This window comes from Prinia subflava, chromosome 21, assembly GCF_021018805.1.
Source record: "Prinia subflava isolate CZ2003 ecotype Zambia chromosome 21, Cam_Psub_1.2, whole genome shotgun sequence".
In the NCBI taxonomy this organism is placed as follows: domain Eukaryota; kingdom Metazoa; phylum Chordata; class Aves; order Passeriformes; family Cisticolidae; genus Prinia; species Prinia subflava.
In genome coordinates this window covers 4,048,088-4,064,713 of record NC_086267.1, presented here as the reverse complement: position 1 = coordinate 4,064,713, position 16,626 = coordinate 4,048,088, and the positions used below count along the sequence as shown (strand labels likewise).

Sequence of the window (16,626 nt, the reverse complement as noted above, 5' to 3'; positions counted from 1 at the left end):
GGGAAGAGGACATAAAACTGACATAAAATGTCTACACGGCATAAGTAACAATACTTAGGGGTATGGCTGGGATGAGGTGCCCAGTGAGATGTGGAGGTGTTGAGACCTCCCGGTGCCAGGATGCTGGCACTGGGGATCAGGGTCCCACGGGCAGACTCTGGCGTAGTGCCTCGGCACAGCCAGCCAGCTCCATGCGCTCCAGGGCGGCAAAGACGTGGTCCAGGGTGGCACTGGTCTGCTGGCACCAGCGCTTCAGCATCTCGTACTGCTGGTCACGGATGTGGGTCACCTCCAGCTCTACCAGCTCAATCTCTGCCTCCCGCAGCTCCAGCATCCGCATGAACTCCTTCCAACGCCGTACTGGCACCACGTCGATGACAGCGTAGAGCTGGCTGCCCTGCAGCAGGGCGCCACGGGGCTCTGGGGGTGCAGAGAGCTCCCTTTCATCACGGGGCAGCTTACACAACAAGGCCTGGTCTTTGGGGCTCTGCTTTGCTGTGCCAGTGGCACACTCTGTCCCCTGTGGGGACCATGGCTGGGTCCTCCAGAACGGGCTCCATGGTGTGGCTGCAGCCCTGGGCACTGAGGTGGTGGCCTGTGCTGTGGGGAGGGGACCACCTGCCGGGGCATCATGCCAGAGCCTTTTCCTCTTGTGGTAGATGGCAAGGGCACCCAGGAAGAGAGGCCCGGTGAGTCCCAGCAGGATGTACTCCAGACCTGAGCCTGAAAGGAGGAGCAGGACCATTCCCATCAGCTGGCCAGCATTAGTGACTGCACACCACCAACCCTGGCCCCATTGTCCCCATACCTTGGTCATTGTTGTTGCCACACACTTGCTGGCACTCTTTGCCACACGTGTCCAGGGTGTTCCTGCAAGGAGATGGGACCCATGGGTGCCATGCTGTGCCATGCCATGGGCCCCACATGCCTTCCTGCCTGGAGGGTTCAACGCTTACGTGTGGCATGGCCGGCACTCGTCACCCTCTCTGTAGAAGTCAGGCTTGCAGTTGCTGTCACAAAGTGTGTCCTGCTCCTCCGAGCCTGGGGAGAGGGTGGGCATGAGGCAGGGTGGCACAGCCAGAGGTGGCACAGCTGGCAGGTCACAGGGGGCAGCTGGCAGCACTCACAGGGTCGCTGGATGAGACGTCCAGTGCAGGGCTGGCATTTCTGGCAAGAGAATTCACTGCACTGCTTGTCGAGGCAGGCACGGAAGCGGCCAGGCTCACAGCCACAGACGACGTTGCTAGTGGCCGAGCAGTTGCTCAGCACGCTCTGGAAAGCTGCAGAAAGCAGGCGGTGAGCAGCACATCACGGCACTGCAGGGCACAGCATGGCGCTGCAGGGCACAGCACAGCACTGCAGGGCACAGCACAGTGCTGCAGGGCACAGCACGGCGTGGTGTGGTGCCAGCTCACCTTGTCGGTCACACTCATAGCAGGCCTGGCATTCCCTGAGGGTGTTGGGCTGGGTGCGGAAGGTGCCGGTGGGACAGTCGAGGCACACGCTGCGGTTCTCAGGGCTTGTGCAGGGCTTGGACAGGTATGTCCCTGCAGGGACAGTAGGGTGACAGGGAGCACGGCCACCAGGAGCAATGCACCTGCTGTGCCATGGTGTGCTGTGCCATGCCACACACCCCGGGCAGCGCTCACCTGCAGGACACTGAGGGCAGCAGTGCTGAGCAGTCTCGATCCAGTTCATGCCGGTGGGACACCGGTCTCTGACGGGATGTCTCCGCAGGCGGAGGACTGGCTGCACCAGGAGCCGCTGCCTCCGCAGCATGGCGGGGACCCGCCACCCTGGGGGCTGAGATTCACTGGCCGCTAGCCACAGTGCTGCCAAAGTCACCTGCAAGCAGGGAGACAGCAGGGCTGCAGGCAGCCGGGCTTATCCAGGAGCTGTGCACCCGTGGGGATGGCCCTCACAACGGCTCATGCTGAGCTACCGGAGCCAGAGCCGTACCTGGAACTGTGTAGACACCGGTGCCTGCACAGGGCAGAACGGCTGGAGCCGCGGCCCTCTGCTCCAAAGCCGCGTGGGTGTGCTGCCCCAGGGCCGGGAATGCCCCGCGGCAGCCCCGGTGCTCTGCTTTCCCCGCAGTACACGAGCAAGCAACTCCCTGCTGGCACTGTGGGGGCCACTCTGCAGCAGCCTGTGCCCAGGGGTGTGTCAGGTGCCCCCGTGTGCCCTGCAAATGGTGCTTCCAGGCTGGCTGGGGAGCGGCACCGAGATGCTCGACCGCCTTTGCCAACAGGACCCCTGCCATGTCCCCAGGGATGGGGACGAGTGAGTCAGGCACAAGGACTGCTGGTGGTGCCAGAGGTCGCCAGCTCAGGGAGGTGTCGGTAGCCGGGCGCGTAAGGGTTAACACCGCCAGCTTTGATTTTCCTGGGGTTTATCTCCCTCGCAGAGGAGGTGATTTCCTCCCCGAAAGGAAGCCGTGCCTGGCTCAGCTCTCCCCGATGCTATCGCTCCTCGTTACGTGAGTCCCAAAGTAGGTCACTGCTCCCCCGAGGGGTGCCAGGTGCTGTCCGCAGGACACCCCCTCCTCTGGAAGCCCCGGTGGGTGCAGGGAGCAGTGCCCACGCTGGCACCCCTTCCACTGGCCGGGCCGGTGGCTGAGAGGACCGTGGCACTGACAGTGTGGGCAGGAAGCCAGGGGATTCCTCGCTGGGGGCTGGATTTCCCAGCCGTGATGGCCCCGATTACGGCAGTTGAATCATTTTCTACTAAACCCGCCGCCACCGGCAGACTGGAAACCGCGCTGGGCCGCCCCGCTCTGCGAGCGCTGCCGGCAGATCCGGGCGGCTGCCTCAGTCCCGGCTGCCAGCGGCACATCTGAGTCACCGCTGAGGCACGACCGTCCCGCAGCGGGGCCCTGCCCGCGCACCCCGCCTGCACACGGGCAGCTGGCCCTGCCCAGCGCGGGGAGCGGGTGCCCGGTGGACAGGGGAGCCGTGGGCACGGGGCACAGCCACCGCCGCTGGTGCCGTGCAAGCGCCTCTCCCACCAGTGCGCTGGAGCCGCCTCCCGTGTGCCCAGCTCGCCCCGAGGGCAGCCCCCCGCAGGCTGTCGGTAAAGCCACTCCCCGTGGCACTGCCCTGCCTGTAGCCCCGTGACTGACCCCACGCTTCCCACGGCCTCATCCTGTCTGTGGCCGAGATCTTCACGGCCTGTGGCCCCTGTGGTCAGGCCACACCGTGAATGTTTTGGTGCAGCACAGCCCAGCCCCAGCTGTTAGCCACAGGGGTAAGCGGTTTTGGCACGCTTGGCATTGGAGTTAATGCATCTTCCTCCCTCCCTCCTCCAGACCCGTTACAGCCACAGCTGTGGGACACCCCACAATTGGTGCCAGGGACCCCCACACCACCACACTCACCCAAGCCACCCCAGGGCAGCAGTGCTTCATCCTTGTGGCCGATGCGGCTGGGTCATGCCGGGGCGGTGAGGGGAGCGGGGCAGCAGGTGCAGTGGGGTGTCGGGGCAGCTCAGCGCCCGGGCAGGGTGCCCCGGAACCCCATGTCTGCCATCAGCAGCACGCGATGCGTGGTGAGTGAGCGCCAGCCCTCCCCAGACAGGCTTTTACACCCAACCACAGCAGGAGGAAATGCTTTTTTGGAAATGAGTCCAGGGGGTACGAAACCACATGACGGGAGTGCTAGGCGCGGGAGGAACCGGCGCTGCCTCGCTGCGGACCCAGCCACCGCCCTCCCTTGCTCGTTGGCTCAGACCCACGGCAGCGGGGGTGGCGGGGGAGAAGCAGGCTATGTGGGGAGTGGTGCTGAACCCCACCCCAGAGTTCCATCCCCACCCCGAGCTCTAGAACAGGAGGCTGGAAGTGGCCCCAGCTCCCTCTTTGTCTGTCTCGGTGGGGCTCCCTCAGCCATGCCGGACCCACCCAGGTGATGCCCAGCCTTGGGTGCCACTGAAGCCAAAGGAAAGGTGAGGCAAACATGAGCGTGCACCAGCTGGTTTTATTGCTCAACTGGGACGTGGAGTGCAGCTTAGCATAGGGGGGGCAGCCGGGGCTCTGGCCACCGCGCGTGTCCCACCGTGGCTCCCACACTCCAGTCCCAGGTGCTGCCATCCACTGCCACCCCACAGGGCAAACCTGCCTCAGCCCTGCACCATCCTCTCCTGCCACCAGCCCCAGCCTCCTCCCTGCACTGTTCACAGCCCCGTGCCACCGGCACCACGTCCCTCTCAGCACCTTCCCCACTCACCACTGCCGACGTCATCATCCCTTCCTCGCCTGCAGGAGCTGACCCACGGTCTCCCACAGCCCCCCACAGCCCCAGGGCCCCCTGCCCGACAACTCTCATGTCTGTGGACAAGGGGTTCAGCACAAGCCACGTGCCATCTCCAGCCCCACACCGCCATGCCCAGGACACATCCTCGCCAAGGGGACTGGTCTGCATCCCCATCCATGTCCCCACCAGCGTGGCATCCCAGTGCCCGCTCTTCCTGGCCCCGGCATTACGCTACGGTTAGAAGCAGGAGAAGCTCCTTGGTACATCCATGCATCTGTTCTTTTCCACGCCAGCAGCTCTCAGACCTCCCTGCAAGATACAGAGTGGGGAGAGATACCTTCAGCACTGGGACTCAGTCCCTGGGAAGGCCCTGAAGGGTCGGGGCACCCCCCAGGAGCAGGCAGCATGTGCTTACGAGGCCGTCAGCGTGGAGTTGAGCAGCAGCGTGGTCCGGATCCGGTACAGCTGCGCCAGTGTCAGCTTGCGGTGCTGTGCCGACTGCGGATCTGACAGGGTCCGGCGGGCAGGAGGTTGGGCATCGTGCCTGAGCTCCCCTGGGAGGGATGCTGGGCTCTCCACTGGCTCCTCTGGCTCTGAGAGCTCTGATGTGGAGCTGCCACTGCTGCCAGGAGCAGCCAGAGGTGCGGGATCTTGGCTAGTCCGGGGGGAACCAGCACAAAGGTCAGAGAGGCTGCGGCTTTGGCTCAGGGGGCCTGGGGAAGTGGGGCTCAGGAGTTGGGGCAAGCTAGCCTCTGACTTGGACTTAAGCACCCTAGCCGGGCAAGGCAGGAGCTGCACGGGTGTCCGGCGGCGCAGCCGGGGTGAGGCAGGCCGTGGAGCAGGAGGGGCCAGGGAGGGGCGCTCCTGCCCCTCCTCGGCCATGCCCTCTGGCTGCTGGACGAAGTCCCGCAGGGAGGCAGGTGAGAGCGTGCCATAGGCGCTGTCGATGGAGGACGAGCGGCAGCCGCTGCCTGGGGAGGCCATGCCATGGGGCAGGGGAACCGGCAGGGCGCCTGCAGGCAGCTCCTGGGTGGGGATCTCGGCGGAGGTGGGGGTCTCAGCAGAGGTGCCAGTGCCGATGGAGGTGCTGGTGCTGATAGAGGAGCCATCCGAGGTTGAGCTGAAGGGTCCTGTGTCCCAGTCTGGGGAGGAGAGCTCATCGCCCCCGTCTGCTGCCCCCACAGCAAGCGTCTCAGTGGAGCCATCGGACGGGCTGTGGAGGCAAGAAGGTGAGGAGGGGCCTGTGCCAGGCTGGGGGTCTGCGGGTCCCCCCCTCCTGCTCCCTACCACTGCTGTGAGTCTGGGCTGGCGCTGCTGTGGTGCAGGATGGTAGGTGAACTGGCAGCTGAGGTGCCACTCTCACCGTCGTCCTCCTCATCCTCCTCATCCTCCTCCTCCTGCTCCTCCATGCGCCGGCGCTGCCGCAGCCGCTGCAGCAGGTTCTGGGAAGGGGAAGCCTTCAGTGAGGAATGGGGTGTGCACAGGGCACCCATGGGTCCCACACCCACCTCTGTGCCCTCACCTGGGCATTGCGTACTGCCTCGACCCAGCTGCGGCACAACTGCCCATTGGTCTGGAAGGTGTAGGCGGCCACAGCACTCCCCAGCTCATTCAGGTAGATGAGGAGGAAGGAGCCTGTGGGCAGGGGCTGTCAGCAGTGTCCAGGGACCTCCCTGTAGTCCCCCTTACAGCCACTGCTCTCACCTGGGTCTCTGAGTTCCCGGCAAACTACTCTGTCCACCAGCAAGGGCTGCCGGATCACCTTGGTGCGCTCTGCCTTCTTGAAGGGCTTGGTGATGAGGAAGAGGTCGGTGAAGAGGAAGCAGTAGACATCCATCTGGGGGTGAGAGTGGGGCCATGGGCACCAGTCAGTGCAGTGAGTGAGGGCGGGCAGGCAGGGGCCGGAGCTGAGACCTCTCTGTCCCCTGCAGTGCTCACCTTGCTGTCTTTACCTTCCCGCATCTTCAGGTTGCCCTCGAGGAGGAGCTGCCGGGTGTCCTCCGGGGAGGTGCCGGGGATGGGGGCCGTCAGGTCCAGCCGCAGGAACTCCTTCAGCAGCTGCCAGAAGCCCCCAGTGTCAGCATGGGGTGCATGGGGTAACACAGCACAGGCAGCATGGCATGACATAGCATGGTGTGAAGTGCCATAGGGTGGCACAGCAGCGTGGCAGAGCAGTGTAGCAGAGGGTGGCATTGAGTGGCATGGAATGGCATGGCATGGCATCTCTACAATGTCCAGCCTACCTTGTCCACCTCGTCTGTGCTGCCCTCCACCACCTCATAGGCATCAATCCGGCTCAGGATGGCGTCCAGGCGCTGCCGCTCCTGCCGCTGGCGCATCCGCGAGTTGACGTCGTTGATGAAGCGTTCCACAGAGCTGATCTGTGCCAGGAGTGGTGGTGGGTTTGAGGGGCCAGGGGCCACCGACCCTGCTGCCCCCCACCCCCAATCCCTTACCATGGTGTTGATGGCATCACGGGCGCGTGGCTCATCCGTCTTCTTCAGGATAGACTTGAGGAGCAGCGGGTACTTGGTGAGGCGCTGGTGAGGTTTCACCAGCATGTCGCTCAGCTTCAGGCGGCTGCACTGCTCCTGCTTCTCGGCCCACTGTGGTACACAGGCATTAGCACCAGCACCACCCTGGCCCCAGCCCTGGTCCCTGCCCTCCCCTTACCGTCACATAGGTGCGGAAGAGCTCGCTGTCCCGCAGCAGTGCCCGCATGTACTCCATGCAGCCCTCCTCCTCCATGCAATACCGCACGTAGGGCTTGAAGAGGGACCCGAACTGCGGGACACAAGGGGGTCACCATGCACCACACGGCATGGCATGGCTGCCCACCATGGTGGCATGGCATGGCTCCCCACCGTGGGTGGCATGGCATGGCTGCCCATCGTGGGTGGCATGGCATGGCTCCCCACCGTGGGTGGCATGGCATCCCCACTCACCATCTTGAAGCCATCAAGGAAGTCAATGGGGTCAAGCAGTGCCCCAGTCTGTCGTGCCTTGGCCAGCACTGAGGCCATGACGCTGCGCCACAGCTTGCAGTGCAGCCGGATGATCTCCCCAATGTTGCTGAAGAGCCGCTCAGCATCCACCTGTGGGGATGAGGCAGGCAGAGCTGGGGAATGGCACCTCCACCCTGCAGCATGGCGAGGTTGAGGACCCATCCCTGAACACTGTGTCCCCTGCAGTCCCCTCCATTTACCTCACAGAGCAGCCCTGATTCCTGCAGGTTCACCAGGCAGGAGAGGAAGAGCTGTGGGGAGAGAATGGGGAGCCAGTGAGCTGCAGCCACAGCCCCCAGCCCCAGCATGGCGCAGTAGCTGCCAACACTCACATCAGTGATGACTTTGAGGTTCCGGATGTAGGTGGCCTCTGTGTGCAGCAGCTCCCAGATGGCTTCCTGCTGGTGGCACTGCCGGCGTGACAGGACCTGCCAGGCTGAGTGTCAGCGCTGTGCCGAGGCCTGGGCAGAGCCCCTGAGGCTCCCCAGGCCCTGTCCCTACCTCTGTGCCCTGGATGATCTGCTGCCAGCTGTCCTCCAGTGTCAGCCCAGCCTCATCCCCATCCTCCTCCCAGGAGTCGCGGTCAAAGCGGAGCTGGGGTGGCAGCTTGGGCAGCCCGAAGGTGCTGTAGGCATGCAGCCTGTTCACCAGCTGCTCCAGCTTCTCAGTCTCCTGGCCAAAAACAGGGGACAGAGCGGCTGGGCGGGGGGCAGTGGGCATGTGCCATGGACTGCCTCACCATGCCTGTGGAACTAGAGTCTCAAGCCCCAGGGGGGCCCACCCCAGCTCCCCAGCATAGCCACAGGCAGTTGTCACACCCCCTCCCCATGCCTGCATCCCACCTACCCGCCCGAAGGAGCCCGTGCTGGTCCCGGAGCCGAAGAAGCCGCTGAAGCGGCTGGCAGCGCGGTTCTTCCAGGTGTCGGTGCCATTGGTGGGCAGAGAGCTGCTGCTGTGCAGGGCTGGCTCAGGGCTGGGGATGCTGGTGTCCCCCAGGAACTCTGTTATGTTCTTCCTTCGCCGTCCCGGAGCCTGCAGCGGGGACAGCCGGTGTCCCCAGGGTCAGTGCACTGCGGCCATGGCACTGGGATGGGGACAGCAGCCTGGCTGACCTCGAGCACCGTGGGACTGACAGACACACAGATGGCAGCCCCGGGCAGTGGGGTCCCCCGGCCACGCTCCCCTGCCCGCACTGACCTGCCTACCTGCATCCCGGGGGTGCAGGGCCCCGGGGGTGCAGGACCCCGGGCGCTGCCTGGCCGAGCCCGGCCGGCCATGGACAGGCGGCCCCAGCAGCGCGGGGGCTCAGGGCATCCCGAGGGTCGCAGCACCGGCCGAGCCGCCCGTCCAGCCACACTCCCGGCTCGGACCACAGAGCCGGGGCCGGGCAGGCTGTGGCCGAGCTCCTCCGAAACAAAAGGAGGTGGGGCCAGCGCCGAAAACCTAATTTCCCTCCTCGGCAGATAAGCTACCAGAGCTGAACAATTCCCCGGCGGAGATCAAAGCCCCCCGGCTGGTCGCGAGAGCTGGGTCACGGCCAAGCGGCTCCCGCCGCCCCGGGCAGCGCTGCACCGCCTGCTCGCTGTGTGTCCCTGGGCCGTGCCGGGATGTGGCCGCTGCCATCTCCTCACCGCGGCACAAAACGCAACAGGGTCGGGGCTCCCTGCCTGCCACCAAACCCTGGGAAGTGGCACGCTGTTGCCACCGCCGCCAGCACGGCCCCGCACCCTGCCACATCCGCAGACCCCGGCGGGAAGAGCTGCTGCAGGCGCTACCCCCGTTACTCACTGTGCTGCCACTTCTGGAGGTGCCCCGGCTGCCACCTGCCCCATCGCCTCGGTGCCCCTTGGGGCTCACATGCAGCCAGGAAGGCGGTCGGGACCCAGACCCCCACAGAGGTGGCTGGCTGCCCGCTTGTCCCCTGGCCCTGCTAGAGCCTTGCCGGTCCCGCAGCCAGGCATCATAGTGCTGGACACGGGCGGCCACTAGCCCTGGCCATGCAGCCAGTTTGCTGCCCCGAGGGCCTGCTGGCACAGGACCAAGCACCGTGTCCCCCTGGCCAGACCCTGCAGAGCTGCTCCCTGCAGGCCTGGCACCTTGCTCCCATGGGAGCGACGCCCAAGCCGGTCCCACGCCTTATCTGGGGCCAGGGTCCACTGGGCAGGACGGAGCTGCTGTGCTCAGCAGCTGCCAGGTGCCACAGAAAGAGGAGGGCCAGCAGCCAGGGCGAGTCCTGGGGCCAGGGCGAGTCCCAGGGCTGGGGTGGCACCGAGCAGCAGCCACCACTGGGGCCCCCAGGGCTCCTGTTTGCCTTTGCTTTGGTGCCAGCCTGTACCTGGCACAGCCAAAGCAGCTGCTTGAGCTGCTACACTACCATGGTCTAGCCAGCACAGCACAACACAGCACAGCCAGGAGAAGAAGTGGGTCTTGGGGGACTTCAGGGGGATCTTCAGCCCACAGCACACAAGGCCATGGAGAAGACACCATGCTGCTGCTCCACCACCCCTCTTCACCAGAAAAAATGGCTATGGGGGGATCACACATGCTGTCATCCCATCCCCAATTCCTCCCTCTCCAGAGCTAGCACTGGCACTCACCAGGCTCTCAGTGCCCTCCCGGCGTCCTGGCAGTGGCTCCAGCACTGGCCCAAGGAATGCAGCAGTGCTGGCAGGGTGCAGGATGGGCAGGCTGGCTGACCTGGCATCCCGCACTGCCTGCTCCACCTTCAGCTCATCCCCGGGCTTGGCTGTGGGAGCATCAGGGTGTCATGTCAGTGTCCTCTGGGAATTCTGGAGCAGCCAAGCCTCCCTCCAGGTCCCCGCAGCACCTTTCACCCGCAGGTAGTGTCCCCCAAAGCGATACGCCTCGAACTGCAGGGACAGCGGCGTGTGGGACTGGTCCAGGTAGATGTCCACTTTGCCCAGCTCGATTGCCTTCCTCTCAAAGACTGGCAGCAGCACTTCCCTGCAGGACACGAGCCCCACATATGTCTCTGCATCTGTCCCCACTTTGTCCCTTGTCCTGTCCCCAGCAGACTCACCCTAGCGACTTCTTCTTCACAGCTGGCACTATCTCTGCCTCGATGTCGATGCTAAGATCAAACTTCAAGGTGAAGCACTCCTTGCTGGGGTCCTGGGGACAGGTGGCACCTGTTTGTCCAGGGGTCCCTCCCTCCCTCCCACCAGGGCCATCCTGCTGCCCTACCAAGTGCCCCAGGGAGAGGAGCTGGTGCCTTACGTCCGTGTGCCTGCGCCAAGCCTTCTTCTTGGGCAGCTTCAGCGCTGAGCTCCTGCGCTCCCTGCGGGCACAGGGAGGGCAGGATGACAGGGATGCCGTGGGCTGGGGCTGCACACGGGCTGTGCAGGGCCAGGGGCTCACCCTCTGCTCTCTGCTGGACCCTCCTCCTCCTCCTCCACATCAGAGGCAGGGCTGGTGCGCGGGGGGCATGAACGTGTCGACATGTTGCGGGCCAGGACAGAGCCTGCAAACGGGCATCGAGCTGGGCTGTGACAGCTCCCCCCGCCCCGTGCCGGCTCCCACTGCATGCCACCCCCATCCCTGAGTTGCACCAGCCCCAAGTGCATCCCATGGCTGCCATCCCCGCAGAGCTGTGGGAGCAGCGGTGCTGCAGCTGGGTCCGGCTCACCTTGCGGGGGCAGGTCCAAGCGGATGTGGCCATCGAAGTGCATGGCGCCATGGAGGCGGCCGTCGCAGGGCTCACACAGGCTGAGGGGGCCGCTGCCGCTCAGCTGCCGGCACTCTGCGTGGTGGCATTCCTGCGGGGACACCAGTCCGTCAGGCAGGGCCTGTCTGGGGCATGTTGACAGAGGGGATGGCCAGCAGCACCAGCAGCAAGGTCCCCTCTCCTACCCTCAACTGCAGCTGGCACATTGTTCACATGCTGAAGCCAGAGCAGGCACAGGGAAAGCAGCATGACCAGGACATGGCCATGTGGCAGTGGGTGCTGTAAGGGCATGGTGATGCCATGAGGGCTTCTGCACCACAGAGCCCCTCCCTGCTCCACCGCAATGAGCAGAGACCCTGGGACACCTGCACATGCCGAGGCTTGGACAAGGAGCCGTGGGACAGTCACCTGCACCGTGGCACCAGCATGTCACAGTGGCCCAGGAGGCCGCCCTGGCATCTCAGAGCCCCTCTGTGCTGACGAGAGCCGTGTCCCTGCGGCAGGACGGAGGAAGCGAGCGTCTGCAGCCAAACAATGCTCGAAGCCGGCGGGTTTCCTCCGATTGTGTGCGGCCACGGCCGCGGCCCCAGCCCCTCCAGGCATTCACAGCGGGTTATTTTTAAACCCCCGGCCAGGCCCACAGCACAGTGGACAGCCTGTGTTCCCTGGTCAGTGCCCGTCTCACTGGGGCTCCTACTGGCCCTGCTCCTGGGGACTGTGGTGACGCTGGCCACTGCCAGCAAGTCCTGCTGCATGGCTGACACATCTTTGTCCCCTCACCGCCACCCTGGACGCGGAGGGATGTGAGGGTGCTGGGAGGAGGCAGCCCTGCCCGGGCTTGCCTGTAGTACATCGCTGCTGCGGGGAGGAAGTGCCTGTGCAGCTCCAGCCGCCCCCACTTCCTGCCCTCCTTCCTCCCGGCGCTGCTGAGGTCAGAGCTGACGCGCTCCCACCACCCGCGCTCTCTCCGAGGGGCCGCTGGTCCCTCTGCAGCACCCCCTGCCATCCAGGAGTGTCCTGTCCCAGGCCTCGAGACAGCCTCAGCCCCAGGACACCATGTACCCCTCAGCCCTCCTCCTCTCCCACCATGTGTCCCAAGGCGTTGCTGCCATCGTGACACCTGCATGGGGGAGTATGGCCGCGGGCTGCAGGCTGTGCCCGCAGCTGGCACTCATCCACTGAGATCCCCTGGAACCTTTGGCAGCCGCCCCAGAGGGATGCGGGGCTCCTCATCCACCCTGTGCCAGCAGCTCATCCCTGGACTCATCCCCACAGGAGGGGCCAGGCGGGATGGCCAAACCCCTCTGCCCACCCCCAGGGATCGGCTCCTGATCCGAGCCCCACAGAACTCCCAGCACACGGCAGCTCTGCCGCCCTTCAGCAGGTGCCTCACAAAGCAAGGGGGATCATGATCCTGCACCGTGCCACGGCAGGATGAGCCCCCAGCCTGACCAGCCGCCCTCCCCCGCTACCTGCCAGGCACCATCAGGGGTCTGGTGCCAGAGCCAGGGTGGCCTCAGTCGCTCCCGGCAGTCCCAGCTGCACTCCTGGGCAGCTACAGCCCAGTGCCACGTGTGCCCCAGGAGCACCAGCCCTGCCAGCCCGGCGTGCAAACAGAGCACCGCGGCACACCCCGGTGAGCCGGGCTGTCCTGCCTGCTGCGCCGGGGACACCGCCCGCAGCACAGCAGCCCCGGGGACTCCCCGGGAGCCAGAGCCCGGGTCCGGCCCGGCTCCGTACACCCGGCGGGAGAGAAAGGACCCTAAATCCGCCCTGGCTTCACGTTAGCGAGCGGGGGGACAGACGGGCTGTAGTGGATTAGCCCAAATCACGGCAGCTTGGGGAAACGCCTAAACCACCGCTGTGCTGTTAAATGCCAGCAGGACCCTGACACCAGCAGGGAATGCACATCTGGCACAGCAGGCCAGGGGCTGCTGACCAGGGCAGGGAGCAGCAGGTTGGGCAGAGCCGTCTGCTGCCCCTTCTCACCCACAAGACCCCAGGCAGCAGCTGCCGCCACCCCGCAGGACCCACCTTGGCCGCCCTCCTCTCTCCGGCGCAGTCGGGATTCTGGCAGTGCAGCACTGTCTCCTCTTCTGGGCACGGCTCAGCTGTGGAGAGAGTAGGGTCAGTGCCTGGGTGCCATGGTGAGGTCCCTCCTGGTCTGTGCTAAGGCCCTCACATCAGGAATCCCGGGTTTCAGAGCTCAGCAAAGCACCGAGCTCAGCCCGCTCCTGCCCGCCCCACAGCTCATCCAGGGGAATGAAGCCCGTGCCCAAGAGCCGGAGGCGCATCCCCGCCGGGGGAACACACAGTGACAGAATCCGGCACCTCCTGCTCAGCACCCCAGGGTACAGGACGAGGACACGGACCTGCCCCAGCTCCCCTGGGGCTGGCACGGCCTGGAGCTGCAGCAGCAACACTAAATCTGCCGCTGTCAGCCCCCAACGGGGCTTAGGAGCCACTTTAAGCTTTGACAGTTAAATCGGCCTTAAGGACAAATCCTATTTTGAAGGCTTTTGTTATGTGTCGAACCTAATCGTTTAAAAATAACAGAGTCCGGGCTGCTCGCAGCAGCAAACGAGCAGTGCAGACACCCTCCGGCAGAACAGCCCCTCTGCAGGCAGTGATGCACCCTTGGGAAGCTGCCTGCCGGGCAGGGAGCCGCTGCCGGGGATGTGGAGAGGCCAGATGGCATGGCTCTACCACAATGGCACGGCTCTACCACAATGGCACGGCTCCACCACAATGGCACGGCTCTACCAGGTGGCACGGCTATTATACCAGCCCAGAGGCGCAGGGACTTCCCTCTCCCGCATCCTTCCTGCCAACAAAAACAGCACCCGCGCCGACCCGAGCGAGACCGCGGCCAAGGCCGGGGTTAGAAACAGTCTGCGGGATGAAACAGTCTGCCTTTTGAGGCAACACTGAAAAAACTGCTGCTTCTGCCTGGAGAGGGAGAAGCAACTCGGAACGGTGCTGGTTGCTCAAGCTCCCATCTGGGAGGCGATCCCGGGGCTGCTGTGGCACCATGGGCGCTGCTGGATGACGGTGCAGGAGCAGCCGGGCAGGGCTCAGCTCGTCGCCCTCCGGGAGCCGGGCTGGGAGCCGGGCTGGGAGCCGGGGCCGGGCGCTGCCCCCGCGGCAGGAGCACAATGAGGCCTCTGTCCCCGCGGCCGCCCCGCAGCGCCCGCCGGGCTGGGCCGGCCCCCGCCCCCCGCCACTGCCGTTTCACTTGACCTATCGGGAATAATAACGGAAACAAATAAGAAATTCTTTCATGCACCCAAGGGAAAGTTTTTCAAACTCACCAAAAAACTAGAGGCTGGCCGAAGCGGCCGGCGGTGCCAGGGATCAGCCCCACGCCGCAGCCGCCGGCACGGCCAGAGCCGCGTGGCCGCTCCCGAAAGCCGAGCGGGCCCGCGGGTCACACACGCACCAGGGCCTGCCACACGCGGGCTGGGAGCTCCTCGCAGGGAGCCCCGCTTTGTGGCACAGGCGGGAGCGTGTCCGAGTCTCCACCAGACACTTCGGGGGCTCCAGGAGAGATCCTGAACCCATCAGCTCCTCTCCCTGCCCGGTCACCTCCTCCTCCTCCTGCTGCCGGCTGTGCTATCACACCCGGCGTTCCCAGCGACGGCAAAGGAGTTTTGAAACCGGATCGTCCTTGCGGAGGAGCGCACGGCAGCGGCCGCCGGCTGCTCCAAGCGCCTGCCTGGACCGGGGGGAGCGGCGCCGGTGGCACCGGGCGATTTGCTGAGCGCTTCCCAGCTGCACCTGCAGCATTCCCACGGCATCCCGGCGGCACCCAGGAGCTTCTCCCAACCCCTCACCCTCGTTACCAGGGCTGGAGGCTTTGGGCAGCCGCGCTCAGCCACAGCTTGCCGGCTACCCAAAGCCCCCCAGCCACCTACCCCCGAGCTCCTCGCTGACGTCCAGGCTGGAGCTCCAGGAGAAGCGCTCCACTGCCCCGTACTCCAGCCCCGCCAGGCCGGGCGGCAAAGCCTCCAGCTCGTAGGCACCCCGCTTCCTCCAGTACAGAAACATCCTGGGCTTGCGGCCGGGGGCCCCCCGGAGCCGTGCCCGCCCCGACGGGGCCACCGGTGGGACTAACCGGGGGAGACCAGCTCCGGCTTTAAGAGTGGGTCCCGGTCTCTGGACAAGCGGTGCATTGACGCCGGCGGCGGGAGCCGCGGGGCGGCCGAGGGTGCTGCTGGAGGCTGCCCAGCGCCCGCGCGGGGGGCGCACAAAGGGCCTTTCTTCAGCCTCCTACAGACATTGCACAAATTTCACTTTCCACCGTCTATGGAAGACATTCGGCCACGGAGACAGGACGTGCTTGTGATGGAAAGAATCAGCATTAAGGAGGGGGCTGTTTGGCGGCTCTGCCGTCCGCTCGGCTTTTGAGGGGGCAGGAATGCACTGCCCCGAGCTCCGGTTGTATCCCTACACCCGTGGGCACACGGGGGCCCCCAGCCTGCATAGGGAGAAGCAGGGATCCTCAGCGGGATTTTCCTCCTGCTAACCAAGAAAACACCAGATAGAACTTAAACCCCACAAAGACAACAAAAGATGGCACCTTCATCCTGCCCATGCAATACTGCCAGGCCAAGATCATCCCAGCCTCCAAACTCATCACAGCATCTCCTCCCACAGGCACCAGGTGCTTCTCAGAGTTTTGTTGTTTCTAGGCACCCTTTGCCAGAATTCCGTCACAAATTCCTGCTGCAAAGGTAACAGATTCCAATGTATTGCGAAATTAATCCTGCTTGATTTAGTGCATTCTTAATATTTGAAGTGCTGTCACAGATTTCCCATTGATCACAGAACAGTGTTCTTGGTGGGATGTTTCACTGAGGTTTATGCTCCAAAGCCCCCAGCTTCCCTGCTGTCCCTCTTCCCCTCAGGGAGCAGCAGAAGATGGTGAAGTTCCCCTTTCCCAAAGCTGCAGCATCCACCTCTGGGTTCCAGCAGGCACTGGCACCTTGTACCCCCACCCCTGAAATGCCCCAAACCAGACACCTGAATCTCAGCACACAGAGATTACTCACTTGTCCCCTGGTTCCAAGGGACGGAGCCACCGTGGGATCCATTGTCCTCAGCCGGGTGAGGTGGATGCTGGGGGGCTGGTGACAACACCAAGGGGGATATTTGGCCACAGTGCTTTTGGTGTTGGGTATTTCTCCCACATCCTTTGCCTATCTCACCTTTCCTGAAGCTTTTTCCATCCACTCTTGTGACTTGAACTCCTGTCTCACCCTGCCTGGGATGTTCCTCCTGACTGCACCACGGCCCCTTTATTTGTTTTAGCCACTGTTCAGGCCACAGTGTTGGCCAACTCTTCCTTTGCTGCCAGACCCAGCCATATGGGGATAATTAGGCCTGGATTAAGTTTAACTCTTTACAAGGCTGTAACACTGCACAGCCTCTTATAGCTCTTCTCCAGGTCTGTCCTCTCCTCACCTCTTATCCCAGTTTGTTTGTTTACAGCTGCTCGTTCCTGGAGTTATAGGAAATCTCTTCCCAAACCAGATAAAAGCAATTTTGCAGATTACTCACACCCACAGTAGCCACCAGCCAAAAAACTCTGGCCCCAACTGGTGCACCACCTTCCTCTACTTCCCTTTTTCCTCCACAGACCTTGCCCAGGGGATTTGAACAGGCACGGGGCTCGGGGTGCTGCAGACTC

At 64.3% G+C, this 16,626-nt stretch overlaps 2 protein-coding genes across 4 annotated transcripts; both read right to left on the bottom strand.

Annotated features, from left to right (window-relative positions):
* Positions 1-5: 5 nt before the first annotated feature.
* On the bottom strand, positions 6-3,815 carry TNFRSF25 (TNF receptor superfamily member 25). Of its 2 annotated transcripts, XM_063417245.1 has the most exons (7): positions 3,377-3,815; positions 1,650-1,845; positions 1,416-1,547; positions 1,128-1,280; positions 957-1,041; positions 809-870; positions 6-723 (listed from the first exon to the last, which is right to left on the bottom strand). In XM_063417245.1, exons 1-7 carry the CDS (start codon positions 3,404-3,406, stop codon positions 137-139), a joined length of 1,245 nt encoding a protein of 414 aa, XP_063273315.1. In that variant the 5' UTR covers positions 3,407-3,815; the 3' UTR covers positions 6-136. The 2 variants fall into 2 exon arrangements, with proteins under 2 accessions (XP_063273315.1, XP_063273314.1); XM_063417244.1 differs by having other exon boundaries at positions 1,416-1,845.
* A 136-nt stretch (positions 3,816-3,951) lies between these two features.
* Positions 3,952-14,543, bottom strand: PLEKHG5 (pleckstrin homology and RhoGEF domain containing G5). 2 transcript variants are annotated; one of them, XM_063417238.1, is made up of 22 exons: positions 14,249-14,543; positions 12,972-13,048; positions 10,899-11,028; positions 10,631-10,733; positions 10,490-10,550; positions 10,293-10,384; positions 10,080-10,216; positions 9,850-9,998; positions 8,099-8,284; positions 7,754-7,924; positions 7,585-7,680; positions 7,453-7,503; positions 7,193-7,342; positions 6,921-7,031; positions 6,704-6,853; positions 6,491-6,628; positions 6,186-6,305; positions 5,952-6,084; positions 5,770-5,882; positions 5,535-5,689; positions 4,663-5,460; positions 3,952-4,556 (listed from the first exon to the last, which is right to left on the bottom strand). In XM_063417238.1, the coding sequence occupies exons 3-22, from the start codon at positions 10,939-10,941 to the stop codon at positions 4,547-4,549; spliced, it is 2,967 nt and encodes a 988-aa protein (XP_063273308.1). In that variant the 5' UTR covers positions 10,942-11,028; positions 12,972-13,048; positions 14,249-14,543; the 3' UTR covers positions 3,952-4,546. The 2 variants fall into 2 exon arrangements, with proteins under 2 accessions (XP_063273308.1, XP_063273309.1); XM_063417239.1 differs by lacking the exons at positions 9,850-9,998; positions 10,080-10,216; positions 10,293-10,384; ... (3 more) ...; positions 12,972-13,048; positions 14,249-14,543 and adding an exon at positions 8,458-8,688.
* Positions 14,544-16,626: the final 2,083 nt, after the last annotated feature.

Bases quoted from the DNA above. Each gene is read 5' to 3' on its own strand.
- TNFRSF25 (XM_063417244.1), bottom strand. From the start codon at position 3,406: ATGAAGCACTGCTGCCCTGGGGTGGCTTGG. The intron at 1,042-1,127 runs GTGAGTGCTGCC...CCCTCTCCCCAG, and splicing joins ACGTCTCATCCAGCGACCCT to GCTCGGAGGAGCAGGACACA. The intron at 871-956 runs GTAAGCGTTGAA...ATCTCCTTGCAG, and splicing joins GAGTGCCGGCCATGCCACAC to GAACACCCTGGACACGTGTG.
- PLEKHG5 (XM_063417238.1), bottom strand. From the start codon at position 10,941: ATGCACTTCGATGGCCACATCCGCTTGGACCTGCCCCCGCAAG. The intron at 10,217-10,292 runs GTGAGTCTGCTG...CGTGTCCTGCAG, and splicing joins GTGAAGAAGAAGTCGCTAGG to GGAAGTGCTGCTGCCAGTCT. The intron at 5,461-5,534 runs GTAGGGAGCAGG...TTGCCTCCACAG, and splicing joins AGCCCAGACTCACAGCAGTG to CCCGTCCGATGGCTCCACTG.